Raw genomic sequence first — 27868 nt, forward strand, 5'->3', positions numbered from 1 at the left:
GACCTCAGCTACTCCACATTTCCGTATTGCGAGACCTTTTTGAGACACCCTGTATATCTCTAAGCCAGAGCGGTAAATCCCCTTTGATTCTTACATATCTATAACCTCTGCAGGCATCTCTATGCTCAGTCGTATGGTTGCAGTTGATGAGAGTGCATTGTTCAGTTAGCAGCGGTATGTTTTTTAATCATATACAACATAGTAGGATTTTATTGTTGATACTAATCTAGACCTACCAACATTTTCTGCATAATTTTACGAAATGCAGTCAAGCGACCGCTTTTCAAATAAACTTTATATTTTTTTTTCTAGTTGCTTGCAAATAATAGATCATTTAGCACGAACAGAGTAAAACACAAAATAACTTTCACGTAATAATAATTAGAAAACGCTTATATTTTGCATTTTAGACGTATGGCATTTTTTAGAGAGAATACTCTTGAAATTGACAAATTTATATTTTATTTCAGTAATTTAAATATCGTTATTCAATCCAGTAAACATTTTCCAGAAACATATTTCATATGTACGACAGACATCTTTTTTTTGTTGCGATATTCAATTTGACATGTTTTTCGTTTCTCAGAAATTCTAATAAAATCTGCTGATGTTTTCCGCGTACGTGAGAAAAACACAAGCGGATGACATTTTCTTTGAGAACACTAACAGTAATAAATAATAAGTTTGCCATTTTCGTGCAGACATTATTATAAAAGTTCGTGCATTTTTCTAGCGGTCAAAAGACCATTTCATGGTAGATATTATAGCGGAAAACATAAGATTATCAGAAGAAAAAAAAACAGAAGAAGAAGAGGGTTGGGTATTGAAAAATTAGTGATTTTACTTAGTTTTAGAGTTAACTTTGGTTATATATATATAACTTTGAAAACTCTTAATATTTCATGATTAAAAAATTATTCTTAATTCTTTCCGGACCAGTGAAGCGAGCGAGCAATTTTAACGATTCCCTGTATTTATTAATTTATTATTTTATCAGAAAGTGAAAAATCATCGATGATTCTCCCATTCAGTAATATTAAATATCTCGAAAATTCCAAGCTGTCTATTTTTATGCAGAGAATGCAAGGAGGAAATGCTGACATTTTTTGCAGCAGTTGCAAAAGTTTCTCATCGATACTTTGGAAACTACTAAATTCCCGAAGTTACAATTTTACATTTCCGGGCGATTTTCGATTTATTTAAAACCCATTAAAAACCATTCATTCTCTTCTGCAAAGTAAATAATTACTAATTGCTTTATGGTCTACAAAGGAATCATAATATTTGGTAAATCAATTATGTAATAGTTTCGCAGCTCTGGCAGTACTTCTTTCTATTGATTAATTTAATTTTTACACATTGTCGGTTATAACAAATTTATTTTAACATCAAATATTGGATTTTATTGGATTTTATTGCAATTGGCTACGCACCTTTCATAATCTTTGAAACCAAAATAACAAGTTTTAACATTATATTAAACTATACCAAGATTGGAATAAACTATTTTAAAAGAAATTTCGAGAAGTTCGCAATTTGCCAAAGCTGTGAAGAAACTATGGAAGGTCGCTTTTTACAACTGTTTCATCTGGGTGTGTGTATCGAAAATATAAAAATGGCATTAAAATTGATCGATACAGACGAACAATGACGTTCATCGAAAGATAGACTAAATGATTTATTAAAGCTGTTAGCCGAAAGTGTCTTGGAAAACCACCATGGTCCAGTAAACTTAATAGTGTCAATTATTCCTTTAAATCCTGAAAATAACTGAGGTAGTTTGTCCCAATCCGGAATAAGTTGTTCCGTTTTCGAACAACATCCTCAAATATGATTTGAAGTTAACGTTAAAGTTCTCCAAGAAAAAAAATCCCGCGAAATCGTAACCACACATCCGTGGAAGCGCTCTACAAGCAGTAGTGCCTAGAACGTTGACCTTTATAACATATTTCAAGTTCGTTAAAATTAGTGGAGCATACCCTCGCCGCTGGACTTTTATATTAAAGATGCAAAAATTATAATTATGATCATATATCATATAATAGATGGATAATCCCAACTTACTGAAAAATGATAAACCGTTACAACTGGTAGAAAGCATGTTCATAAGACTTGCACAGGAGGATGTGAAGGAAGCCAACAAAATGTTGCAGGAGGTATTTCAATCATTTCAAACTTTATTCATACATGGATCCCTTTAACGTTAGAAATATTGTTTTGCAAAACCCCTGCTTTTGGTTTGATCTTAATTTGAAAATTACTCGATTGCATACACAAAAAGATTAAATAAAAGATCTGTTATTATTTTCATGTTATTATAATAATATTATTATATAATAATATTAATATAACAGATGAGAGTTGATTAGAGAAAATGTGTACGAGCGTGCAGCAAAGTGAGCATTAGGAATTTGAATAAGAAAAAAAGCAGAATTCAAAAAAAAAACCAGATGCAAATAGTTAATTGAACATTTGAGTAATGATGTATAATCTTTTTTGTCATTTTCATTAATTATAAATCACGGGATTGACAACATGAGACAATAAGACGCTACGTTCACTAACAGTTTCCTACTACTCCAACAAATCAATAAGATAATTCAACAACCACCACTCAACTTCATAGTTACGGTGGCTCTGATTAATATTTGGACACCTTTTAAAATGCAATAAATTTTTCAGGATTGGACTAAATGGCTTGAATTTTTTTTTAGATAATAAAGGGATCATTCTACTAGACTTGCTTTTATTTAAATTTTGCTACTGCTTGAAATGACAAGAGAAATAAAGAACTCTCATTTTTGTTAACTTTTATCATCCGAGCCTATAACGAAAATTTAAAAAATGTGTTTTGTAGATTTCGGTAATTTATATGCATGTTGAGAATTTCATCGAAATCGGTTGACCTTGGTATGAATTGTGAATAATTAAAGATCGCAAAAATCGCTGTTTTGTCCCGATTTTTGACACTTTCGACCAATAAGTGTGAGAAACCTGCAATTTTTAATGCACACATAAGTTATCAAAACAAATAAGTTTGTTATTAATATTAACGCAATAAGTTTAAAAAACGCGTTTTTTAAATTTTTGTAATAGGTTCAGATGAAAAAGTTGAAAAACATGAGTTTTTATTTAGAAATAATTAAGCAACTTAAATATCGTAAACCAAGTTCTTTTTCATAGCCGGAAAACTGAAAATAACTGAACATTCTATCCCGATAAAACAGGTAATCAATGATTTGGTAGACAAAATGCGGATGAAGAATTCTTTATTTGAGAAAGCATACAACAAAGTTGTTTTTTGTGGTAGTTTTTACAAGGGTACGAAAATAAGTGAACCAAACGAATTTGATATAAATATTGTGTTAAACTTACGTAAATATATTATCCACCCTAATGATATGAAGGTAAAAATAACATTGGCATAACTTGTTATTATAATAAATATTTTATGTAATGTGCATTATATTACGGGGATCTACAGCATTTGTGCATTTCCGCAGCTTGATTTTATTGAACCAGGATTTGTCGGAATTCAAATAATTGATCATTTGGACGCTCCAGTTTCGCCAAGGTACATCTTGACAGAAGGAGAAAAAAGGTCAGAAAATGTTCAATATGTTTTCAGATAATTTTGTCGAAATTGCTTAGGTTTGTTCAATTCGGTATCACGCTTTTGAATCTGTCATAGCTTAAGCTTTCAAAGCTGCAAAGATCGAAAGTCCAGGGCAAATTTTATCGTTAAATTTTTATTATAATTAATCGTAAATTATAAAATTAGGTCCGAAAAAGAAAGAATAGAATATATGAAACTGCAGATTCTTTCTGAGGAACAGAAATATTGTTCAAGTGGCAGAATTTAAAAAAGAAAAACTGGTTTTGAAATTTCGATAATTATCACGGTAAAGGCATAAAAAATATAAAGGAATTCTTTTTTAATTAAAACTTTGAATTTCACAAGCCTAAACAATTTTATGTATTAAATTATAATTGTTTGGTATAATAAATAAGAACAACAACCTAATTAAAAACGTTGCACTTTATAGACAATTAAGAGGAATTATAGATAATAATAATTATCTCGATCCACACAAATTTCGTTCCTGGTTCGAAGGTATTATAAGTGGCTTTATCAGTGAGATACCATTGACATATAGTAAATCCTACAAATTCGTTAAAACAAAAAAATCTGGTCCTGCATTTACACTAGTATTTAAAAATTACGATTATCAAAGAGTATTTTCAATTGATATAGTTCCTGTATTAACTTTTGATACAAGATGTGTTATTGGTCGTACTATAAACTCTGAGGTTATTATATGTTTCTTATTTTCAAATGTATTTTTGTATACAAATTTGTACCACCTATATACTTGTACATGACTCCAAAATAACTTTCACTTCAGTATACCAATAAAGAATGGTTTGCAGTATCAATAAGTCAAAAGATTTCATCACTGCCTCTATGGAGACAATCTTACGTTTATCAAGAAAATGAAATTCTTTCTCTAAATGGTCGTATAAAACAAACTATACGTCTGATGAAGGTCTGTTAAAAAATTTATTGTTAAATGTCCTTATTATATACAGCATATTTTTATAACACTATCACATTTATAGAAATTAAGAGATACGCAAAAGTGGACTAGCATAGCAAGCTACTTTATAGAAACAGTATTTTTAAATAAGTTACCAGATATCAAGGAGATAGTAAATACAACGTCTACAACATGGCTTTTTTATGTGGTAAGATAATCGCAAATAGCACAATGTGAAACAAATTATTCAATGCGAATTATATTTTTAGATGTTGAAGGAAATGCATCGTTGTTTTAAACAACACACAATAAAATACTTTTGGGATGATAAATATAATTTGTTATCGAGAATTAAAAAAGCTGAGATGAGTAATATAACAGGACGTTTGCAATACATTATAAAGCAAATTGAACTATATATACGGTCCGATCCATTTATAGTAGCTAAATTAATTTGTAAGTTTATATCTCTTGGATTGTTTAAACAATGCATCTATACTTTCATAAAATTCTATACAATCTTTGTTTTAAATTTCAGTGAATCAACAAGAATTTGAATTGTTGATGGAAGAATGTAATAGAAAAGAGTTTGAAAATATGAGTATTAAGGGTAAGTAATTGAAACAAGTATAATACAGTAAAAACTTGTTACGATGTTGTATAAGTGTAATCATTTTTTAGACGACGACCAAGGACAAAATGATGGATGGAGATGTAATATATCATAATAAATAATATTATGTGGTATGAACGCTTTTACAAAATTGTAAATTTTTGTCTGTGACAATAAAAGGAATTGTAACTATTTTTAAAAAGAAGTGTTTTTTAATAACTTTCATTTACATGAGATATACATATATTATAGCTTTGCGAACTTAACATTAGGATAGATCTTAGTCACACTCTTGGCGAAAATAAAATTATTCAGCTTTTTTCGAACCATCCCCTAGGATTGTGGCACTGGGCGAAAAAAAATCTGTGCAGAATGTTAGATCGATCGAACAAGAGGAACGCATGTCTTCTTGAACTTGAATGTTTTTTTTTTCTTTTTTTAAATCGTTTTTCATTGCTACACATTCAAGCTCTATAACTGTGCCGAAGAAAATACAAGGATAATGTAATAAAAATCGTAACTTATTAATAGCAAAAATATTAAAATACATTATTTCACACATACACATGTACAAAAATGTGTTTCATAAAACACTAATAATGTTAACTATTATTCTACTCTGATAGTTTCCAAGTGATTCAACTTGGAGTACTTTTCACCTTCTTAGCCTCTTTAATATGGATCACGAATGATTAAATGAGGCACACGTCACAAATAGTTTTCTAGGAGATACTTCCTCCTGAAAATATCATTAAAATTCATTGATATCACCTCTGCTTGTTCCTTACGTAAAACTTTATGTTAGTCGCTACAGTATGTTGTGCGGGAATACCCTCTAGTGTAGACGTCTGCAATCTCTATGTCTCCACGTCACTATATCCACAGTCATATGCATACAGTTGACGAGAGTGCGTTGTTCGGCTAGAAGAGGTATGTTCTACTCACGAACGACAATAGTACGATTCCATTGTTGCTATTCTTAAGGTGAAGGCTGTACTTTCGAAAGGGACCTGCAGTAAGATGATGGTGATATAGAAGATGTTGAAAGAGGAGATACGATTATTCGAGCCTTGGCGTCCAGTTTTTATATAGTTGTTGACAATATTGAGACTCGAATAATCGTATTTCCTCTTTTCCCACGGTGTCCATTTTGGTCCAAAAGCTGAAGGACAATTGGTGAAAATGTTCTGTAGTTATTAATATCTGTAACAAAAAGCTCTAGTTGACTTGCAAATTTTGTTCATAATTAAAGAAAGGTATTCTTTATTTTTGTCGATCTAGCGAAGTCACCGCATTTAACAATCTGTCGCGATATTTTCAGATTTGCCAAAATGTGACACTGTCGTTGACCAGGTTTTCCTTCAAGTGTGCGAACACAATCGGAGAAGATGCTTATTTTCTATACATCAATAAAAAATCAACCTTGACATACGCGTCATCTAGGAGGCGTATGTATACGGAGGATTTATTGCGGCAGAGCCAAAAGTTTTTCATGTCATTTCATTTCATCTTGAAGCTAAAATTGTACATTTTCGTGCCACTTCCTCTCATTCCCATCAAACGTCTTGAACGGCAGCAAATCCCTTTCGGAAGTTTATGGAAACAGAAAGTGCATTCCATCTTGCATGTGTACATTTAACTTACTCGACAATTTTCTGTTCAATCAAAACCCGCTGAAAACCATTTATTTCTTTTTACGAAGAAAATAATTGCTAATTGCATTATAGTCTAAAAAGGAATCGTAGTATTTGATAAATCGATTATATAATAGTTTCGCAACTCTGATTGTACTTCATTATATCTGTTAATTTAATTTTTATTTATTGACACAGTTATAACGAATTTATTTTAAAGTAAAATATCAGATTTGATTGAAAAGTTGTACATTCGCTAAGAGCGTATTTGGATATCTTTGAAGACATAAAATAATAATAATTTCATTGGACTAAGCTATATCAAGATTGGAATGAACTACTGTAAAGAAAACTTTGAAAAAACGTTCAATGTCGAAGACATGGAAAAGATATTAAAGGCCACTTTTTATAATTTCAATCAAAACCCGCTCTGAAAACCATTTATTTCTTTTTACAAAGAAAATAATTACTAATTGCATTATAGTCTAAAAAGGAATCGTAGTATTTGATAAATCGATTATATAATAGTTTCGCAATTCTGATAGTACTTTATTATATCTATTAATTTAATTTTATAGTTATAACGAATTTATTTTAAAGTAAAATATCAGATTTTATTGAAAAGTTGTACATTCGCTAAGAGCGTATTTCGATATCTTTGAAGACATAAAATAATAATAATTTCATTGGATTTACTTTAAAGAAAACTTTGAAAAAACGTTCAATGTCGAAGACATGGAAAAGATATTAAAGGCCACTTTTTATAATTTCATCGAATTTGATTGATACAGAAAGCCAACGACTGGCACGAAAGTCGTAAAAATCTGTCATTGTTCAGTAAGCTTAAGAGAGTGAACTAACTTTTATATTAAAGACACAAAAATTATAATTATATAGATGAATGATCCGAAATTGCGAAAATATCTGAAGGATGATAGACCGTTACAATTGGTAGAGAGAATGTTCATAACACTTCAAATGGAGGAAGTAAAGGAAGCCAACGCACTTTTGGCCGAGGTATTTCGATAACTTCAAACTTCATTTGCTCGCAGAGCCCTTGAAGATTACAAATATTGTTTTGCAGTACCCCTGCTTTGCGAAATCACTATAAATAAACTATATGAAAATTTTAGCTTCTCAGCTTCCTTCTCCGAAATTTGTTTTCGAATTTTAACTTTGATTCGCGAGACTCCTAAAAATGACACACAGAATTCCAGAAATCTGCGAAACATAATTTGAAAATCATTGGATTACAATACAGTAAAAGGTGTTTAATTATTTTCACGTTATTAATGCAGCAGGGAAGAGTCGATTAAAGTGTGTGAGCGCAGCAGAGTACGTATTACGAATTTAAATAAGGGAAAAAGTAGAATTTAGAGGTCCTTCAACCCTTTGCACTCGAGTGGCGACGCTGAGGCGCCATTAAAATTGTTACACCATTTTTCAAAAATAATTGCAACAGTATCAGATTCGTTTATGATTAATAAAAGAAAAACTGTTAAAATTGCAAGTATCGTACTTGCCAATAGGCTGAATTTCATATGCATAAATCGTTATAAATCATATAAGATGGAAATACTATAGATTAGAAAACATGTTTTGGATTTCGAATTAAAATAGTTTCGACCGCAAAGGGTTGATATTGTCGAGAACTACCGAAATGGGACTTATGACGCCGCTAAATTCGGTACACGAATGAGCAATATTTGAGAAAGTAACAATGGTAGTTCTTACTTTTAAGAAGAACCAAAGAATTAAAGATAAAAACTGGAAATAAGGCATGGAAGTTCAAAGAGAAATCTAGTCAAGGAATTCATAAAGGAAAAGAAGGCCGAGGGATGGAAGCTAGAAACGCAAAAAATGAGAGAACTCAGTGCAATATAGGTGCAATCGAGAATAGAGAAAGGTAAACAAATTACGGAGAAACTATGGAAAAGTAATTTAAAAGTACAACAACAAATGAAAATAATAAAATCTTAAAAGCAAAGTTTGACCAAAGATATGGGTACTAGATATTAGGTATAGTACTAGACTATAGGTACTAGCAGTAAGATAAAAGACGATACAGCTACCCAAATACTTAAAAGTAAAAGGTATGAAAGGAAGCCAGCGGTTAATCCGGGAATTTATTAGAGAATGCAGAGAATTAGATGAGATACTACAGGAAAAAGGGTAATAGAGCGGTAGACTGGTTGAGAAATTTACAAAGGAGAAGGAAGGAGAGATAAAGGGAGAGGATGTGGCGCGCGCGTATGTGTGTGTGAAAGACTGAAATAGTTAAGCAACTTAAATATCGTAAACCAAGTTCTTTTTCATAGCCGGAAAACTGAAAATAACTGAACATTCTATCCCGATAAAACAGATAATCAATAATTTGGTAGACAGAATGCGGAAGAAGAATTCTTTATTTGAGAAAGCATACAACAAAGTTGTTTTTTGTGGTAGTTTTTACAAGGGAACTAAAATAAGCGAACCAAACGAATTTGATATAAATATTGTGTTAAACTTACATAATGTTCTCCACAATGACATACAGGTAAAAATTACATTAGCATAATTTATTATTTAGCATTTTATGTAATATACATTATGTTACGAGGATCTACAGGATCTGTGCATTTCCGCAGCTTGATTTTATTGAACCAGGGTTTGTCAGAATTCGAATAATTGGTTCAGTTTCCTCGAGATACATCTTGACAGAAGGAGAAAAAAGGTCAGAGAATGCTCAATATGTTTTCAGATAATTTTGTCGAAATTGCTTAGGTTTGTTCAATTCGGTATCCCGCTTTTGAATCTGTCATAGCTTAAGCTTTCAAAGCTGCAAAGATCGAAAGTCCAGGGCAAATTTTATCGTTAAATTTTTATTATAATTAATCGTAAATTATAAAATTAGGTCCGAAAAAGAAAGAATAGAATATATGAAACTGCAGATTCTTTCTGAGGAACAGAAATATTGTTCAAGTGGCAGAATTTAAAAAAGAAAAACTGGTTTTGAAATTTCGATAATTATCACGGTAAAGACATAAAAAATATAAAGGAATTCTTTTTTAATTAAAACTTTGAATTTCACAAGCCTAAACAATTTTATGTATTAAATTATAATTGTTTGGTATAATAAATAAGAACAACAACCTAATTAAAAACGTTGCACTTTATAGACAATTAAGAGGAATTATAGATAATAATAATTATCTCGATCCACACAAATTTCGTTCCTGGTTCGAAGGTATTATAAGTGGCTTTATCAGTGAGATACCATTGACATATAGTAAATCCTACAAATTCGTTAAAACAAAAAAATCTGGTCCTGCATTTACACTAGTATTTAAAAATTACGATTATCAAAGAGAATTTTCAATTGATATAGTTCCTGTATTAACTTTTGATACAAAATGTGTTATTGGTCGTACTATAAACTCTGAGGTTGTTATATGTTTCTTATTTTCAAATGTATTTTTGTATACAAATTTGTACCACCTATACACTTGTACATGACTCCAAAATAACTTTCACTTCAGTATACCAGTAAAGAATGGTTTGCAGTATCAGTGGCCCCAATAAGTCAAAAGACTCCTCGTCCTGTAATTTCATCACTGCCTCTATGGAGACAATCTTACGTTTATCAAGAAAATGAAATTCTTTCTCTAAATGGTCGTATAAAACAAACTATACGTCTGATGAAGGTCTGTTAAAAAATTTATTGTTAAATGTCCTTATTATATACAGCATATTTTTATAACACTATCACATTTATAGAAATTAAGAGATACGCAAAAGTGGACTAGCATAGCAAGCTACTTTATAGAAACAGTATTTTTAAATAAGTTACCAGATATCAAGGAGATAGTAAATACAACGTCTACAACATGGCTTTTTTATGTGGTAAGATAATCGCAAATAGCACAATGTGAAACAAATTATTCAATGCGAATTATATTTTTAGATGTTGAAGGAAATGCATCGTTGTTTTCAACAACACACAATAAAATACTTTTGGGATGATGAATATAATTTGTTATCGAGAATTAAAAAAGCTGAGATGATTAATATAACAGGACGTTTGCAATACATTATAAAGCAAATTGAACGATATATACCGTCCGATCCATTTATAGTAGCTAAATTAATTTGTAAGTTTATATCTCTTGGATTGTTTAAACAATGCATCTATACTTTCATAAAATTCTATACAATCTTTGTTTTAAATTTCAGTGGGTCAACAAGAATTTGAATTATTGATGGAAGAATATTATAGAAAAGAGTTTGAAAATATGAATATTAATGGTAAGTAATTGAAACAAGTATAATACAGTGAAAACTTGATACGATGCTGTATAAATGTAATCATTTTTTAGACGACGATCAAGCACGAAATAGATGGATATGTAATATATTATAAGTAATATTAAGTGGTATGAATGCTTATACCAAATTTTAAGTTTATCTGACAAAAAAAGAATTGCAGTCATATTACAAACAAACGATTAAATAAATTTTACTTACATGTACAATATACACATATATGTATACTTACACATGTATGTACATATTTAATACCTTCGGGCCGAAGTAGAATTGTATCCAGCATTGGTAAACTGAATTTTTAAAAATCCGTGGTAATAGCTAAAAGTTCCGTAGAATTTTGTAAATTTCCTTTTAAAATATTCATAAAAATTAATAGATCTCTCAGCATTCTTCCAGTAAATGGAAATGGATTTCCATTCGCAATCCATTGGAATCGTCAATCCCATTTCTGAAGTCTTCTTTCGACCCCTTGGAGCAGATTCCAAGAAAAATCCCTGATACCATTGGACACATTGGCTTTGAGTAGAAATTCCACGAATGGTCAGAATACTGAAAGATCTGTGGGGAAAGTATGTGGTAGAGGTGGAAATAATGGGTGTTCTGTTATACAAAAAATACGCTGCGCTAGGTTTGTCGCCTAAACATCCACTTAGTAATTTCCCTCATTATTTTGTCCGTGCACCCTGTCTCTTACACGTGCCTATTTCTACAATCGGGTAAAAATATGATATGTGCATATAGAGATCTGGGAAAGGGAAAGAATCTAGAAATAGAAATACACTTTTATAACTTAGAGCAAGCATAAGCATGGAACGTAATTGTTCTATAAAATTACACTGGAAAATAAGAAATAAAAAGAACATGCTATTTATTAAAAGATTTAGGCTATTTGAAATAGTATGTACAGGCGATTTGTAAAAGAGAAGAAAATTGTATTACCTACAACAGTGGAACCTATTCCTGCATGCTTTTCTTACTCCCCAAGCCGACACGCACATCCTCATTGTTGTATTGACCCCCGCTAACGGATCTAGCTGCGGCCTGGAGATGTGCAGGAGTAGATCACATTCAGATCTCTCAGCATGCTGACAGCTTTACGACTTTCTTTCAAGAAAGTAGGAGTGGGAGAATTAACCATTACAAATGTGGGATTAGAATCGTTCGTCTGATCTCATTACTGTAAATAAAAAATACTATGATTTGAATCACGCGCATTAAAGTGCCTGTTGGACTTGCTGGTTTTTTAGTCTCGCTACCACGGACTTACGAATAAAGGGACGATGCACAAACTAGATTGGCGGGTTACATAGCATCTTGGATCGGAAGAAGTATTGAGACCTTGGATCATAATGGCCTAAGGTTGAGATATTCACGTAAAATGAACGAAGACATAGTTTTGAACATATAATAGCGAACAGCCAATTCCCACCGCATTCCTGAGCAAACATCATTTCTCACTTACATGAGTATTATATGTAGTGGTACATATATACATTACATAGTGTAGTATGTAAGTACATACTCTTAGCTTATATTCTAAGTATGGATATGAGTGTACATATGTAATACTGAACCCAACGTGATCCGATGAAAGGGTCGCCAAAATACGATCGTACATAGCTATTTGTGTATAATAATTAATGTCTCAATTATTAGATTCTGTCATGCTTGAATAAGAATGCAGCCGTGTTACAAACATTAAACTTCATTTTTCTTATTGTTTGTTCAAATTAACAAACTACTATATATACATTATAAAACACTAACAAATATACAGGTTATGACATGCAACGGAAAATGTTCCCTGGAGGAATACTTGTAACAGTTGCAAAACGAAGTAACAATCTGTTGTTCAACTTATTAAAGCAACAGCAAACTTTACATTCATATTATTTTAAAAAGAAATGTCTTTTCTTTTTTGCCCCAACAAATACATTACAATATTCGAGTGACAGCTCGTTAAAATGTTGGAATTGCAATTTTATTTACAAGTCCAAGCTATTTTGTTCAAAATGCAATACACTACAAGAACCACCTGAAAATTTATCTTATTTTGACTTAATGGACATCCCCGAAAGTTACGATGTAACAGTAACAGAAATTCAAAGCAAGTATAAAGAACTTCAAAAATTATTGCACCCTGATAAATTTGGCACGAAGTCAGAGGTAAGGATTGTGTAGTAGATCAAGCGCATTATAATTAATATATGGAAATATTCCTTATAAATTATCTTATCCTCTTTTACAGAAAGAAAAGCAGCTGTCTGAAAACCTGTCATCGTTAATAAATAGTGCTTATAGTACATTATCAAACCCTTTGCACAGAGGACTATATATGTTAAAATTAAATAACATTACAATATCAGAAGGGACATATAGTATGGATCCAGAATTTTTAATGGAAATTATGGAGAGGAATGAAAGGATAGAGGGTGCGCTAAATAATCACACAAAAATAAAAGAACTCGCTAAAGAGAATGAAATAATATTAAATAGCTTGTCAATGTAAGTTAGTTACCCTTTTTAAAAAAAAAATTTAATATTTTAATTTACTCTTAACTATATATATATATATATAATGAAATATTTTTTTTAGGAACATTGCAAAAGCATTTCAAGAGAAAGATTTGAAAAAAGCAAAAGCTCATCTTATACGAATGAAATACTATGATAGTATTAATAACAGATTTAAAAAATTGAAACACGATTTAGGCATAGTAGAGTAATAATAAATTTGCCCTAATGATATACATATTATTTGTGACATTATTATACATTCATTTTAATGTATAAATAAGTAGTCAATATAAGAATTACAATGAGACATATTAGTTCTTTACTTACAAAGTTAATGCATTGTTCATTTTTTACAATATGGTAGATTATGGTTCATTGTCTATTTTCCATTGTACTATCCATTGACAAATCCTATCTATATTACTTGTGACTTCATTCATATTATTACTCATTAACTCATGTACCATTCCTTCTTCATAAGCTGATTTAGCTTCCTCAAGTATCGTTTGGAAGATTTCACAATCTATGTTATCTTCCAATTTTTTTCCTGTGTAGCCTCGTTCCTTCAAACGGTCATATAGTATTGTATTATCAGTTCTTAATACAAAAACAATATCGAACCATCTTTCTGGGAAGAAATCAGCTCCATGGTAATCAACAATTACTCCGCCTTTACACATAAGTTCTTCCATGTGATCTAATAACTGTAATTGAAAAATATGTTATTTGAACATTAACAGAAATTTGCAAACTGGCTTATTAAAAAATCACCTTATCTTCATCTAAAATAGGACATTGATACACTTCATCATACTCTTCTGAACATTTGTTTTCAATGGCAAATTTACTAACATCAATCCAGGTTAATCCTGTCCTTTCCGATAGAAGACGGCACATTAAACTTTTTCCAACTCCTGGAGTACCTAATGTACGAAAAATTGATAACTTGGTATCATTAACTTGCAACATATAAATTACAAAATGTTAGCTATTGGTTTGATATATTAAAAGACATGTAATTCATGGAAGTATTTACCTGTTATTAAAATATTCGGGGAAATTTTACTCATGTTGATTATGCGTAATAATTAAATTATTTATTACAATCTCAAAGTTGTCCAAAAATATTATCTGCAAGTTGTAAACATTAGCAACACGTGTTACAGGTTAACTACAAACATTTCGTTATTTATGACATAAAAACGCATGGGAGCCCATTGTATTTCCAAACTTTAATAAAACATAAAGTTTGATTGAGTTAGGAATACTTCGGAATAATTGATATAATTTTATTTATTAGTAACTTTAATCAGTTACATGCATATAAACAGTATATGGAATGTAACCCTTGTACAAGCAACTTGTAGTTGCATGTTATGTATGTAGCTAGTTGTAGTTTACTGTTGGAGGTCTATATTTTTCTACATACTTCATGGACATTGATGCAACGTAACACGTGTTGGGTCGAGTACGTTTATTTAAAGAGAGAGAAGACGTAGTAGTTTCACCAGAAACACGGAATTTTCGTCATTGATTCGTAAGGTCAATTTAATATTAGTATTAAATTTGTCGGTATATCAAACGAGTGCACAGTTTTGAAGGAAGTGAAATATAACGATAAATAAATAATTACCAGAAGACCAAATTGTGGTATTTCAGGAACAATCGCTCACGGCACGACCTGGTACGACAAGAATGAGCTGGCATAATTCGTTGTGCTCATTATTTCAATGCATACGTTTCTAAATATTTAATTCACATTGTAATGGTGCCGTTTGCTTTGTTTCTGATTACTGATCGTATCGATTGTGTTGTTAGCTATCAGTCTTGCATCTCAACACGATTTACCTAACCTGCGTTATTATGGTTTATAACCTAATTAATGCCTATAACATATTGTTATCTAGTTCCATTATCAAATGAAATCAATCATTTTGTGTGTGTCCGTACATATTAATAATATAATTCCACAAATTTTGTATGCATAAAACTTTTGAAATTTGCTTATTTGGATATTTACATCAGTATAAGCATTGAGAAACAAATAAACAAGGTATTTATGGATACAGATGTGGATAGATTAGATAGATGCAGATCTGAGATTGTAATCAGAATGTTTTTTCGGAGTCAACAGTTTTATTTGTAGATTATTTTATTATTATTGCGGAGTTTAAAAATGTTGGAATTATCGTTACAAATATTTGATAATGAAAAGACTGATTTATTAATAGTTTTTTCTCCTCTGTTTCAGAAGAGAGTAATAACGACAATTGATACAAATACTATATACCAAAGACAAAAAAGATATAGCATAACACGTATTGTTTTGCAAAATAAAAAACATCATAGATCGCAAAAAATTTGAGTATTGCTGTGGTGCAGAAGGGCTCTATGTGCTCCATATCAGTTTCAGCAAATGGTACTTTAGTTTTCAAAAATCTTGTGTCAAGGCATCAAAGGAAGAATTCATCTGAAAATTATAAGTTTGGTATACGGCAAAGACAACATGCGCAACGAAATTACTGCGGCAGTACTGTTCTTAGTACAGCTGATAGAAAAAAACGAAAAATTTAGTCCTGATCAATTGGAATGTTTCAAGCGACGTTTGGTCGAATTACTGACGGAACGTTTTAAAAATCATTGGTTTCCAGACAAGCCATTTAAAGGTCAAGGCTACCGTTGTATTCGTGTAAATGGTCATAATCGGAGAGATGCAACTTTAGAAAGTGCTGCTAATGCTGCTGGTGTTAAATATGAAGATTTGTCTTTACCGGTTGAATTGACTCTTTGGGTTGATCCTAACGAAGTTTGCTGCCGATTTGGAGAAAGTAAAGGCTCCTATTGCACACTGGCTTCGTTCGATGATAAAGAAAATACTGTACCAATTTTTCAAAGAAGCAATGAAGGATTAGAGAAAGAGAATAAACAGTCTGAGGGACAGACTAAGATACAGGTGAATATCAATAATCACATAGTATATCTTTTTGTATAAAATAACACTGTTCAATATATGCCATAACATTTACATGAAATTATTTATGAGGGAAACGAATATTTCTATTCAATGCACCAAAGATCTATGGGAAACATTTAATGAAAATGAAAGTTCCAAAGAAGTTAGATTTGTTGAATAGTGTACTCAATTTTTATATAATTCAAATGATCTAACAAAACTTAAGACATCAAAAAAGTAATAAAATGTTCCGTTTCTCTACAGAAATCCCCCTTGAGCACTAACACAGAACAACAACAAAAATCAAAACCACTAAGTTCTGCTAATCAAAACCAACAGCATAGCAATAATGGTACAGGTAGGAGACGCAATTTGAATAGCCCCAGACTACATCTTAATAGAAATCGTTCCTGGTTCGGCCACTCATTTAGTATGGGATATGGTCCTCACCCAATAAGTCAACAATGGTATAACATTATGCCCCCTCACTTTTTGGGTGGTCCATCTCCGCCTCCTTTTATGAGTCATAGAGGAAACAAATGGATCCATCCACCCTCCTATCCAACAGGACCTACCCGTTTCCATCATTGGTCTCCCAAAGCTGCTCTTAAAGTATGAACACAAACCCTCTTTATGAAAGTAGTTAAGAAATCTGTTCCTTCATATAAAGACGCAAAAAGTGTGAAAACGTTTCATCAATTTAAAAATTTGTATATTTCGGTCTGAATATTCATTACATTTATAAGAATATTAAAGGAAAATTACATTATTTAAATTGTGTGCTCTGAAAATAAGATTTAAATATAGATAGTTTTTATATTAGGAACAGGTTTACTAACATTTCAGTGACGAAAATTATCCATTTTGTAATTACAAATGACCTTGTTCGAATTACGACTAAGGCTTACGATTTTTTATGACGAGAAATGTTGCATTATTACATGTTATATATAAATAATTAATTGAATGATAGATGTTTAATTCCGGATGCAAGGTTGCTTGTAAAATATTAGATTAGTGAGAATTTAATTAGAATGAATTAAGCCATTGATATGTAAGACGTAAAAATGAATGTCATATCAAGTGTGACACTTTTTTCTGATCAATCCTGGAGAAGAGGATTTAATAAATAGTAGACGGTACATATTTCAAAAGGGAGCAGTATTGATTTTAAGCGGGTTTCCAAAATTAGATACAATTGCTCATTAAATTGTATGTAATGAATTTTAATGCCTTCATAGGCGATCTCAGTTTATTAGAAAATATTTCATTTATAAAATTCTATAATGTGTGTAATACAAGGAAATAGTTACAAATGACTTTTTCTTTTATGTGTATATAAAATGTATTCATATTGATTAGGACTTCAAAGATTACTTCATTTTCAGTATTGTTATAGTGAAGAGAAAGGGGATAGGGATTTGTAGTCATATAATCTCCTAATTTGTTATGAAAATAAAAGTAATATTCTAAAACACTGTTGACAAACCGTGTGATCTTTGAAGTTCTAGTAACAGCGATTTGAGGGTGATCTTTGACAATTTCAAATCAATAAGTTTGTTTTTTATTGTATATGTGTATTATTATAATATATTAGTGCTTAGAGAAGAACAGTACCTTAATTTGATTTTACAGGTTTGAAGCATAGCGTAATGTCTCTAATATTTCTTTGCTTCAAAATGTAAACTACACCTGTTGCATAAATATACTGCCTCTATAGGAATTCTATTGATAATCAGTTATTCTAAAGCATTGCTAAAACGTCCACGGATTTCATGATTAACGTGTAATTGTAGAAAAATATGAATCTTTATTTTAATTATGCTCAACCTGAAAATAAATTGAGCTTATGTTTTTAAATGCAACTAAAAACTTAGCATTTAAGAATATATATTATTGATGTTGGTAGATCCATAGTTCATTGGAGTTGAAATTTTAATTCTATCTTACTAATGCTAATATCGTGTACCTTTAATCTTTGTATTATAGACAATTTATAACATTATATTAATTTATATTCACTTCAAATATATTTCCTCTTGCTTTGTTAACAACACACTTATGCGCCATCTTCTTGTTCAAGAATTATATGTGTAAGAACGACTCAAAAGCCGAGTAATGCGACCTAGACTTTACAATTGCCATTTTATAAAATATCTTGAGTGATATATGCTAATTTTTTTTAGTATTTTCATATGACATTATCTATCTTCGATTTTTTTCTTTAAACATAAGCTTTGTAAATATATACACACTATAATTACGAGTTGAAGCAAACCTTTATCCTCTTGACTTGTATATTTAAATCGCTTATGACCTCTGGTTTTTGAGCCATTCATACATACTGTATGGACATTTTAATATTGTTAGTGCCTAAACTGTGCAATTTCTCTAATTTATGTTATAACATAGATTTTATTCAGAAAAGTAACTATCATATTGTACATACAAAAGTACATAATGTGAGGGTTACTTTTAAGGATTATGTTTATGCAGGTACATTGATTTATTAGCACTGAACATAAATTTTGATGCGCAATATGTGCTATTTAATTTAACTATATAATTAATTTATAGTATTAAAATCTTTTAAAAAAGTCTCCTCGATGTTTGAAGGCACTAAAAAATTAATGACATCATACAAAATTAAAATTAAATAGCATTGGTATTATTATCTGTTATATATGAAATGTGAATTTGACCTAACTCCTGTCGAATTGGAATATTGTTGTCACCAGAACCACTTAGTGTCCTTAGATGAATTTTTAAAAGTATAATCTAAAGATATATAGCATAAATATTATTGAATAGACTGTATTAGTGAAAATTTTAATCAAATATATAGTATATATTTTGCAATTTTCATGTTCACATTTAAGCATTGTTTCATATATACATGAAATTTGCTCTAATGTAGTTGATCTTTTGTGTTCAATTTGTTACAACTTATTCAGGAAGAGTCATTTTGTTGTTATGAAAGATATAAAAATTCTATATCATTATAGATATTATGATGTATATGTAGTGTTAAGCAATGTTGCATTCGGACATATTCTTTTATTAATATTGTATGTATTTATGTATATATGTATGAATGTATGTATATATACATATGTATATACATATATATACAATATATATGTATATGTATATGATGCTCAACATTTGAAATGTTCCAAACTTTTTAATTGTGTTCATATATACAAAAAAAAAAAGAAATACTTTATCGTGCATACAACATATTCAAGTGATAGAAAATGTTTGAAAAATTTTTTTCTATAAAGACTCTGTATTGAAATAACTTGTGATAAAATATGTAGTAATTAATGAACATCAGCATACTGGTTAAAGAAATGTCGAATAAATTTCAGGCAAAAATATATCATTTTTTTATATAAGACATCTTTTTATATGTGTAACTTCTGAATTATCAAATAGCTAAACAATGAACTATACAAGTGGATTTATTGAATTGACGGTAAAATATGTGAAAGATGCCTTTATTTTTTCCAAACAGTATTGTAGATAAATATCGAAAAAAAAAATGAAATATTTCAATCCCAAATTTAAGAGACCTACCTTTTTTTATACAACTAAATGATAAATTCTAAAGTTCTATTATTGTACATTCTCTTATCGAGTAAGACTGGTTTTTACAATTGTGTAAAAACGAATTTAAAACAAAAAAAGAAGAAGAAACGAACTTGGTACTAAGAATTAACTTCATAGATTGTCTTAATGTTTGGATCATTTCGACTGTAGGGTAAGGCACTATATAAGCGTATATATGTATTCTACCACTGCTGTGTCATATGTTATAAGAGTATTTCCTGCATAACTATGCAATGATGACTATAATCCTGTTCTACAACCATACTGATCTTCGCATTTTTTCATAACTTCAAATATATATCTTTGTTCAGTACTTTGTTTCGTGTTATCCAATAAAAGATATATTACACATTCAAGCAAAATACATACAGATTGTTAATTGTACAACCTCTTTACTTCTAGCATTATGATACAAAGTAGACTATTTACACAATTCAAACTTAAAGTACCATTACGATGATTCTTGTACTGAAGTATTTAGAACACTGTAATAAAACCATGTTATGCCATAATGCGATGGCATATAAAATTGTGTATTTGCACACAGCTTTGTATATGTGTTTGTGAGATCTTCGAAAAAGATACAAAATTTCCAACACACGACTCAAATTTTGTAATCCATTCTCATTAAATTTAGAATTTATGTTAATTTTAATTTCAAATCATTGATGCATTTTCTTATACGAAATAAGAAACATCTATTGAAACACGAATTTATAAAAAAAAATACTACTTTTCAAGTATTAAGTACATATTTGTGTCAACATATAATTATTGCTGTATTAACATCATTAACAGTTTTAAGATTACAAGCATTATGTATGGGGTATAACAAATATTTAATAAATAATTCAGCAAATCAAAATCCCTATGTTCATTTTTAATCATATTGCCCACGCAACTTTTCCCGTTGAATTCTTTATGCGAGTATCTGATGCCCTTTACGATCATTCAATTTTTATTTTTCCGCGTAAATTTGACAGATGGCATGGTCACGTATTGATATCCAATAAGAGTCGCTATCAGTGCTTTAAGCAATTTTATTGGCCAAGTATTCGAGCATCATATTAAGTACGATTTTCATTATTATACATTTATTTTCAAGTTGTTTTTGCATTCGACTATGCTTTGTTACTCGTGGATTTGTAATCTACTTTGTAGAGAATCATGAAAGCACGTAATACGCCACCACATCGACAGCTGCTAATAAACGTCAGCAATGTAAGGCTAAACATCGACAATCGAAATACTCGTACGAGCTAAATGAGTGTTGAATGGCAGCAAAAATTACAATCTGTTGTTCCAGAAGTTCTCATCGGATTCGTTGTAAAGTTTTTATCGAAGACATTTCTCGTGTCGTATTGTCGTCGCTGACGATATAAGAAATTAAGTTGCGTCGTGACGTACGCGAACTGTCCATATTTCTGCACGAAACCAACGACAGGGTTATGAGGCTCAAATTTTTCAGTCTCGCAATTAGTCAATATTTTCCAAGCGTTTTTAATATATTTTCCGTACTACACAATGGCTGAAAAATGTAAGGTACGTAGATTAAAGAGTAAGTCAATGTTACGTAGAAGCAAATTTAAACATTTTTGTATAACATTAAAACGAAAATGGTAGAATGTGATTACGATGGTGAACAATAATTCATTAAAAAAATATTAAAAGAAGCAAACTGATTATAACATTTCACGGATTTACCTCATTGTTTTAAGTAATCTATAATTTAATTGTCTACTATACAAAAAGTGTCAAACATAATTGTAGGAATGCGGATGTAAATGTGTACATTGCACTCAGTACGATCAACAACACTGTGACATGCATTTGCATGTTGAAATAGAAAACTTACGGCAACATTTGATGGAAAGAGATAATCACATCGCAACAATGGAGACACAGTTTTTGAATGAAGCTGATAAATTTCCGAACGGAGAATTAGCATCGATGAAGGAAGAACTTTTAATATGGCAGGAAAAATATTCAAGACTACACGAGGCTCACAAACGTGTTCAAAAAGTAAATCAAAATCTTGAGGATAAATTGCTGAAGATCGTAGACAAATGTGAAACTGAGAAAAGTGCGTTCACTAAGGATATTGCAACCTTGTCTCATAGATTAGCAGATGCAAATTATACTATACATCGTTTAACCCAAGATAATGTATGTTCAAATGTTTATATTTTTATCTAATTTAAATTGTGCACGCAACTTGTTTCACATATATGTTCATTTCCAGGAAAAGTATAGGAATGATGTGAATTTGGCAATACAACTTCTTCAGTGTAAACCTTCTAATTTCATTGGTCAAAAATATGATTCTGTAAGTAACCGATACACAGTATGTTCATGTATAAAATATAAATCTCTTATCGTATCGAAAATATGATAAAAATGAAATTAAAAATTAATAATGTAAAAGATGTTTAGTTCTGTCAGAGAGCTTATCTTTTTATAATATGTTACCATGTTCCATAAATAATTTTTACTTTCAATATTTTATGAGATATTGGCCTACGAACAATTGAGCATGGGTATATTATACGTTCAATTCTATGTTTCAGCATAAACAAATTTGATAACTATTATTTTCTTTCAGTTACCTTCGGAAGTACAAGCCAAAGTTAGAACATACATTGCACAAAAGAAACGTTCAAACGATAATACTCCTGACGTTAAAAGTATTACAGTACCAATTTCAACATTTCCTCCGACAGCGATGGTATATAATGTAACTAAGCCTGCAGTTGAGAAAGACAGCGATGATGAAAGCGATGAATCCAAGCCTCCAGTAGACGTCGTCTCGGCTGCAATAATGGCTAAAGTTTTAGAAGATAGGGAAAAGGAAAGAATATTTGCTAAACATTGTGATACCTGCACTTGCAACCGTAGGATTTTAATGGTCGATGCTGAGACACAAACTAATTTGCAAGATGTTTTTTCTTGCAACGATTGTGTTACGAAATATGCACAGAATGTAGAGAAAAATATTGAGAAAAATCGCCAAACTAAAGAAAGTCAAAATTCTAATTTACATATAGTTTATCACGAAACGAATGAAAACGTTAGTATTAGTAATATGCAATACCACAGTCACTGTACAAACAATATTAATACAACTAGTAGTCAGTATCTAAGCACAAAAGATAAATTTTTAAGTAGAAATGGTAAAATAGAAAATACGAAAGAGGACGGTCGCGCGAACTCTGTTACAAAAGTCAGCTTAAATAAAAAGAACTCGATGCGCAGGAACGATACGCAAACTCAAAATGTTTTTCACAGCCAGACTGACAACGCGGCTACACAAATGCCTCAAAAAGTCGGCGACATGTGTAACAACGGCAAACTGAATTCAGAGAAAGGAAAATCAGCGAAATCATATAAGAAATCCGAGTCCTCGATCGACGGTATATTCAATCCGAATTGTTGGAATAAATTGGAAAAGAAATCTTCCAATCATAGTTACATAGTTCCTGAAGTTCGTAATAGTCATTTCGATGGGAAAGAACAGAGTCACATTGATATTATTAATGATAGATTGCGAAAGAATGAATGGACAAAATTGAAGTCTCAGACTAACGAAAAGGCTAATAAGAATGTGGACAAAGTCTGTAGCGATATTGAAATTGACATTATCAATGACAGAATTTGGAAAAACGATAAAACCCAGCAAGAATCGCATCAGTCGACGCAGCTGACGTTGATAGAAGTAAAGAATATTGATAACAATTTGAACCAAAACGATTCTGGACAGATCGAAGTGGCTACTAGTCGCAGTTTCAGTAGTGATAGTATAGTGATTTCTACTTCTGATCCTTCCAGCAGTTCTAGTGATGTTGTTCAGTCATTGCATAATATCGGTTTGAAACCAAGTAGTCAAAATCGAATAACCGGTCCAAGGAATTGTCTTGTAAGAGTCACGCCTGGATCGAAAAATATTCTTTTAGATAATGCTGGCCATTATAAAACTGTATTATATACTAGCGGAAGTAACAAGCCAAATACGGCTTTAGTTCATTCGAAGAAATTATCTCGGTCCGGCTCGGACAGATCGATTTCAACCAGCAGCGAGGAAAGTTCTCCGATCTTGTTGCATGACAATAATCAGTTACAGAGAGTGGCTGAGTGGGTCGAGTCGTCGGTACACATGGACAATTCGGTGACGAATTACTCGAAATTAAAGCCTGCCGAAAGTATAATCGACAAGAGTTCGTCGTTGGTGTACTTAAATGAGTCGGAGATAAAACCGAAACTGTTTGACGATGCACGAAGATCGCCTGAAAATATTCAAGAAAATAAAAAACGCGAAGACCTAATAACAGATGCCCAAGATTTTGTTAACGAGAATTTAAGCAACGTTCTAGACAATTTCACAAGCGCGAACAACACGGAATCGGAGAAAGAGAAAGATTTGATAACTTTCGACGTGCCCAACGAGGACGAGAAAGTTGTTCTGCCACAGGCTTCCAATAAAATAGACAACATCGATTTCGATTACGAAGCGAACATTACGAAGGAAATGGAAGAAACTTACTTGAAGCTTGCAGCGAGTGTAGATTCCTTTGCTTTGCGTTTGTCGAGCGTGGACAGTGCAGATTTAACGATCGAGAAATACAGGAAGGATCACAAAAGGCTTCAGAGAAGTCACGACAGGGTGGGATCAAAAATGTAAAAGTGTCTCAACTGAAAAATATTTCAAGATGATTATTATTACTATCTCAGCAGGGAGTTCCTTTAAAGATAACAGAGCGTTATTTTTTGTAACTATATGAAACTAAGGCTGTACCAAGATCAGTAGCTTAGGAAGAAAAACATTCTATACACCACTGCAGACATACAATTATATTTATTTAATTTGTCGAATCGATATTAACAATTTCATCTCCTGGTGAGTTAGTTTGTAAACAATAAGTACATAGTATCGCCGATATGTATAATTATAATTGAAAATAGCTCGATTATTTTATATAATTAAGAATGCCTAATCTGAATTGGGAAAATGATAATTTATTCAAATGCTTGTTGAATTTTTGCTACATAGGGATACTCTATCCAGGCTGTTTTTGCAAAGGAAACGATGAACTCTGCTGTCGTCATTTGGTTTTCGTTATTACGATTCTCTACAGTTTTGTATAGAATTACTCTATAGTATATATCGGACAAAAAAAAATAGCCCAATTAAATGACACGACGAGACTTTTATTCTTGTTACTGCGATGGAATATTGTAAGGTGAATTGCGTTCACGTGCATTGAATCGTGACAATATTTAAGAATTCGTTCGTCGGATCGTCGACAATCTATGAATGTCAAAACGCAGAGCGTGCGCCACTTCTAATTTCGTCATTAGAAGCAGCAAGAGTAGCCCGCGTTGCAGAACCAGTTCATCATTCCGGATTGATTGATACAGGAGAACGCGGACAGGCTTGTGTTCGGCGATGTTTCGCGTGTAAAATTTTCATAATTTTTATTCGACAATTTCTAGAGCTAATGACGAGTAATATTACTATATTTTCCTTGTGTACACGAATCAATTCGACAGGATGCAGCGGCGGACAATATTATCTCGTTGATCTAATTCTTAAGATATATATCCCCGAAATAACGCGTTAAGGAGCTTCGTTTGCGTCGAGGGAAGTTTACGAGAAAACCTTCTTTCGTGGAAAAACCGTGATACCAAAGCTTCGAATAATATTGCAAATATCGCTGCTGTAAAGTTCAATGTTTCTCAATCGTTCAAGCGAATGTAACAGAATTCTTTCTCGTTCTCCTTTATTTTTGCACTGTTTTCGGTAAATACCTGCGATCTTGTGCAACTTATTGTTATCGAGGCGAAAGAACAAGCGATCACCATGTCCTAGTTGCAAAGACTAAAAAACGTTGTAGAAACCGATGGGATCTAAGTATTCTGTTGTATAAGTTTTCAGATTATTTTTCCAGTTAGAGATTATTATATATTATTTATCGATCGAAGCAATATTTAATGGCCAAAATGGTGGTTCTTCGAGTAGTCGAATGGATTCGCCGAGGAAAGTGGCTGAATAAGCTCGCTGATCTTGCGATCTACAGATTTCGTCGAATGTTATTAACGTTTCTGTAATGCGCGATGTTCTTGACAAACGCACTGTTCGCCCGATTTTTCGGGTCTACGCGATTACGAACGTCTGGACGATGCGGATATCGTGGCGGCACGCCGGTAGAACCGTGTTCAATGAAAATTCATGTGAAAAAACCACCATCGTATCAAGAATAATATTCGAACCGTACGCCGTACGTGTGTAAACAAATATTATATAAGCATTATGCAATATACAGAGATGAATGGCAGGGGTGTGAAAACTGTACGCGCGCGTTCTTGTACGGCTCTCCATTGACGAATGGACGACGATCGAGACGGTCAAGGAGCATACATTTCAGGCTGTCGACGTTATTCAAAAAGCTGGAGAAAAATTCGCGACGAAATTTCTCGAGCGAGTTTGTGCACATTGAACTCGCGCGATCTCCCAGTATCGAGGAAACATACTTAATTTCTACAGCACCGTCGAGAGAGCAACGTAAACACTCTTCACGTTCCGTCAAACAATGAACTGTACGAGCACGAATTATTGGTATGTCGGTGCAGGTCTCGAGTATGAAAAACTGTAAAAAAAAAGAATGTTTATCATGGATATATAAAGCTTTTGCAAATTACAATAAATGTCTTTCTTTTCGTTTCTGGACTTCGTTCCGAGCTGCGAAGTGAGAATTCGAGCGCGACGACCGTTTGAAATTGTTCAGAGAACGGCGGAGCCATTTGTTAAGATCGTCTTCGACATCTTTCGCGAGATAAAATAAAAACGATCAACGCCCGAGCAAGACGAATTTCACATTCTAAAACGACGATAAAGAGGATTTCGTGATTCTACCACGAAGAGGTGGAGAGCGGATCGCAGATAGGATACAAACATGATGTTTCGGCGCGAGTTAATCGTGAGAATGGTTCGTTCCGTCAAGCTTCATCTCGATTCGACTGTAATTGAAAAGAAAATGATCGTTGCCTAATGGTTCTCGATTCGTTGCAAAAATAAAAAAAAAAACAAAAAATAGTGGGACAGACGTACCAATACCAAATAAACCGAAAAGAAAAGAACGGAATTTCTGGCTTTTCTAACTACCTCGATGCATTTTTCCTTAGTTCTTTGGTAATATACTAATAATAATAATCGCAGAAGAAATAATAAAAGGACCTTTTGTAGAAGGACCAAGTTGTCTGGTATTTCCGCGTGCGTAAAAACGCTTCTACGATATTAAGGTGCATTAATCCTTAGTCGAAGTCAACTGAACGAAACCAATTGTTTGGAGTCCGACAGGAAACGATTCTATACGCGATCGAGTTATTCATTCGACTCGAAAAATAACCAGGATGTATCATATGTAATGTGACGGTGATTACTATGTAAACTGTACATATATGTACGATCGAATAAAATGTGTCTAAAAGAGGAGATTCAGTCTTGTTCCACTGAATTTATCAATTATTTATTAGGATGTTGAATCGACGTTATGTACGGACGTATTTATTCAGCGAAACTCGGGTATTTTTCGTAACAAAATAATAAAATATTATAATAATAATAATACAATAATATAATAATAATCATATTATAATATATATTATATATTATAATGTATTATATAATTTATTATATATTATA

The 27868-nt window shown here is 31.7% G+C and overlaps 5 protein-coding genes across 11 annotated transcripts; 4 read left to right on the plus strand and 1 right to left on the minus strand.

Moving 5' to 3' along the window:
• The first annotated feature begins 109 nt into the window (after positions 1 to 109).
• cGlr1 (cGAS-like receptor 1) lies at positions 110 to 11969 on the plus strand. Its single transcript, XM_076527295.1, has 21 exons — positions 110 to 174; positions 2046 to 2156; positions 3228 to 3407; positions 3504 to 3601; positions 4047 to 4311; positions 4407 to 4547; positions 4621 to 4746; positions 4808 to 4994; positions 5077 to 5148; positions 5220 to 5252; positions 5957 to 5964; positions 6061 to 6081; positions 7683 to 7802; positions 9148 to 9321; positions 9413 to 9498; positions 9944 to 10208; positions 10304 to 10468; positions 10542 to 10667; positions 10729 to 10915; positions 10998 to 11069; positions 11141 to 11969. The coding sequence occupies exons 2-21, from the start codon at positions 2046 to 2048 to the stop codon at positions 11182 to 11184; spliced, it is 2481 nt and encodes an 826-aa protein (XP_076383410.1). The 5' UTR covers positions 110 to 174; the 3' UTR covers positions 11185 to 11969.
• Ak6 (adenylate kinase isoenzyme 6) lies at positions 9329 to 15493 on the minus strand. Of its 2 annotated transcripts, none has more exons than XM_076527290.1 (4): positions 14644 to 14947; positions 14379 to 14530; positions 13935 to 14311; positions 9329 to 12267 (listed from the first exon to the last, which is right to left on the minus strand). In XM_076527290.1, the coding sequence occupies exons 1-3, from the start codon at positions 14675 to 14677 to the stop codon at positions 13973 to 13975; spliced, it is 525 nt and encodes a 174-aa protein (XP_076383405.1). In that variant the 5' UTR covers positions 14678 to 14947; the 3' UTR covers positions 9329 to 12267; positions 13935 to 13972. The 2 variants fall into 2 exon arrangements, with proteins under 2 accessions (XP_076383405.1, XP_076383404.1); XM_076527289.1 differs by lacking the exon at positions 9329 to 12267 and adding an exon at positions 15241 to 15493 and having other exon boundaries at positions 13904 to 14311; positions 14644 to 14738.
• On the plus strand, positions 12261 to 13914 carry Hsc20 (iron-sulfur cluster co-chaperone protein HscB-like protein, mitochondrial). Of its 2 annotated transcripts, none has more exons than XM_076527287.1 (4): positions 12261 to 12600; positions 12747 to 13256; positions 13339 to 13595; positions 13687 to 13914. In XM_076527287.1, the coding sequence occupies exons 2-4, from the start codon at positions 12876 to 12878 to the stop codon at positions 13814 to 13816; spliced, it is 768 nt and encodes a 255-aa protein (XP_076383402.1). In that variant the 5' UTR covers positions 12261 to 12600; positions 12747 to 12875; the 3' UTR covers positions 13817 to 13914. The 2 variants fall into 2 exon arrangements, with proteins under 2 accessions (XP_076383402.1, XP_076383403.1); XM_076527288.1 differs by having other exon boundaries at positions 12868 to 13256.
• On the plus strand, positions 15016 to 20536 carry LOC117228556 (protein BTG3). 4 transcript variants are annotated; one of them, XM_033484368.2, is made up of 3 exons: positions 15016 to 15144; positions 15859 to 16560; positions 16825 to 20536. In XM_033484368.2, the coding sequence occupies exons 2-3, from the start codon at positions 16114 to 16116 to the stop codon at positions 17176 to 17178; spliced, it is 801 nt and encodes a 266-aa protein (XP_033340259.1). In that variant the 5' UTR covers positions 15016 to 15144; positions 15859 to 16113; the 3' UTR covers positions 17179 to 20536. The 4 variants fall into 4 exon arrangements, with proteins under 4 accessions (XP_033340259.1, XP_033340260.1, XP_033340261.1 ...); XM_033484369.2 differs by having other exon boundaries at positions 15041 to 15149; XM_033484370.2 differs by having other exon boundaries at positions 15045 to 15144; positions 15862 to 16560.
• Positions 20537 to 21230: 694 nt separating this feature from the next.
• LOC117228450 (uncharacterized) lies at positions 21231 to 27658 on the plus strand. 2 transcript variants are annotated; one of them, XM_033484214.2, is made up of 5 exons: positions 21231 to 21393; positions 21479 to 21714; positions 21943 to 22338; positions 22415 to 22498; positions 22775 to 27658. In XM_033484214.2, the coding sequence occupies exons 2-5, from the start codon at positions 21697 to 21699 to the stop codon at positions 24845 to 24847; spliced, it is 2571 nt and encodes an 856-aa protein (XP_033340105.1). In that variant the 5' UTR covers positions 21231 to 21393; positions 21479 to 21696; the 3' UTR covers positions 24848 to 27658. The 2 variants fall into 2 exon arrangements, with proteins under 2 accessions (XP_033340105.1, XP_033340106.1); XM_033484215.2 differs by having other exon boundaries at positions 21482 to 21714.
• Positions 27659 to 27868: the final 210 nt, after the last annotated feature.

Source organism: Megalopta genalis, chromosome 18 (assembly GCF_051020955.1).
Source record: "Megalopta genalis isolate 19385.01 chromosome 18, iyMegGena1_principal, whole genome shotgun sequence".
NCBI lineage: Eukaryota > Metazoa > Arthropoda > Insecta > Hymenoptera > Halictidae > Megalopta > Megalopta genalis.

Bases quoted from the DNA above. Each gene is read 5' to 3' on its own strand.
- LOC117228556 (XM_033484368.2), top strand. From the start codon at position 16,114: ATGCGCAACGAAATTACTGCGGCAGTACTGTTCTTAGTACAGCTGATA. The intron at 16,561-16,824 runs GTGAATATCAAT...GTTTCTCTACAG, and splicing joins AGGGACAGACTAAGATACAG to AAATCCCCCTTGAGCACTAA.
- cGlr1 (XM_076527295.1), top strand. From the start codon at position 2,046: ATGGATAATCCCAACTTACTGAAAAATGATAAACCGTTACAACTGGTA. The intron at 3,602-4,046 runs GTCAGAAAATGT...TGCACTTTATAG, and splicing joins TTGACAGAAGGAGAAAAAAG to ACAATTAAGAGGAATTATAG. The intron at 9,322-9,412 runs GTAAAAATTACA...GCATTTCCGCAG, and splicing joins TTCTCCACAATGACATACAG to CTTGATTTTATTGAACCAGG.
- Ak6 (XM_076527290.1), bottom strand. From the start codon at position 14,677: ATGAGTAAAATTTCCCCGAATATTTTAATAACAG. The intron at 14,531-14,643 runs GTAAATACTTCC...TTCGTACATTAG, and splicing joins CCCGAATATTTTAATAACAG to GTACTCCAGGAGTTGGAAAA. The intron at 14,312-14,378 runs GTGATTTTTTAA...TTTCAATTACAG, and splicing joins CTATTTTAGATGAAGATAAG to TTATTAGATCACATGGAAGA.
- Hsc20 (XM_076527287.1), top strand. From the start codon at position 12,876: ATGCAACGGAAAATGTTCCCTGGAGGAATACTTGTAACAGTTGCAAAA. The intron at 13,257-13,338 runs GTAAGGATTGTG...CCTCTTTTACAG, and splicing joins AATTTGGCACGAAGTCAGAG to AAAGAAAAGCAGCTGTCTGA. The intron at 13,596-13,686 runs GTAAGTTAGTTA...TATTTTTTTTAG, and splicing joins ATATTAAATAGCTTGTCAAT to GAACATTGCAAAAGCATTTC.
- LOC117228450 (XM_033484214.2), top strand. The intron at 22,339-22,414 runs GTATGTTCAAAT...GTTCATTTCCAG, and splicing joins ATCGTTTAACCCAAGATAAT to GAAAAGTATAGGAATGATGT. The intron at 22,499-22,774 runs GTAAGTAACCGA...ATTTTCTTTCAG, and splicing joins TTGGTCAAAAATATGATTCT to TTACCTTCGGAAGTACAAGC.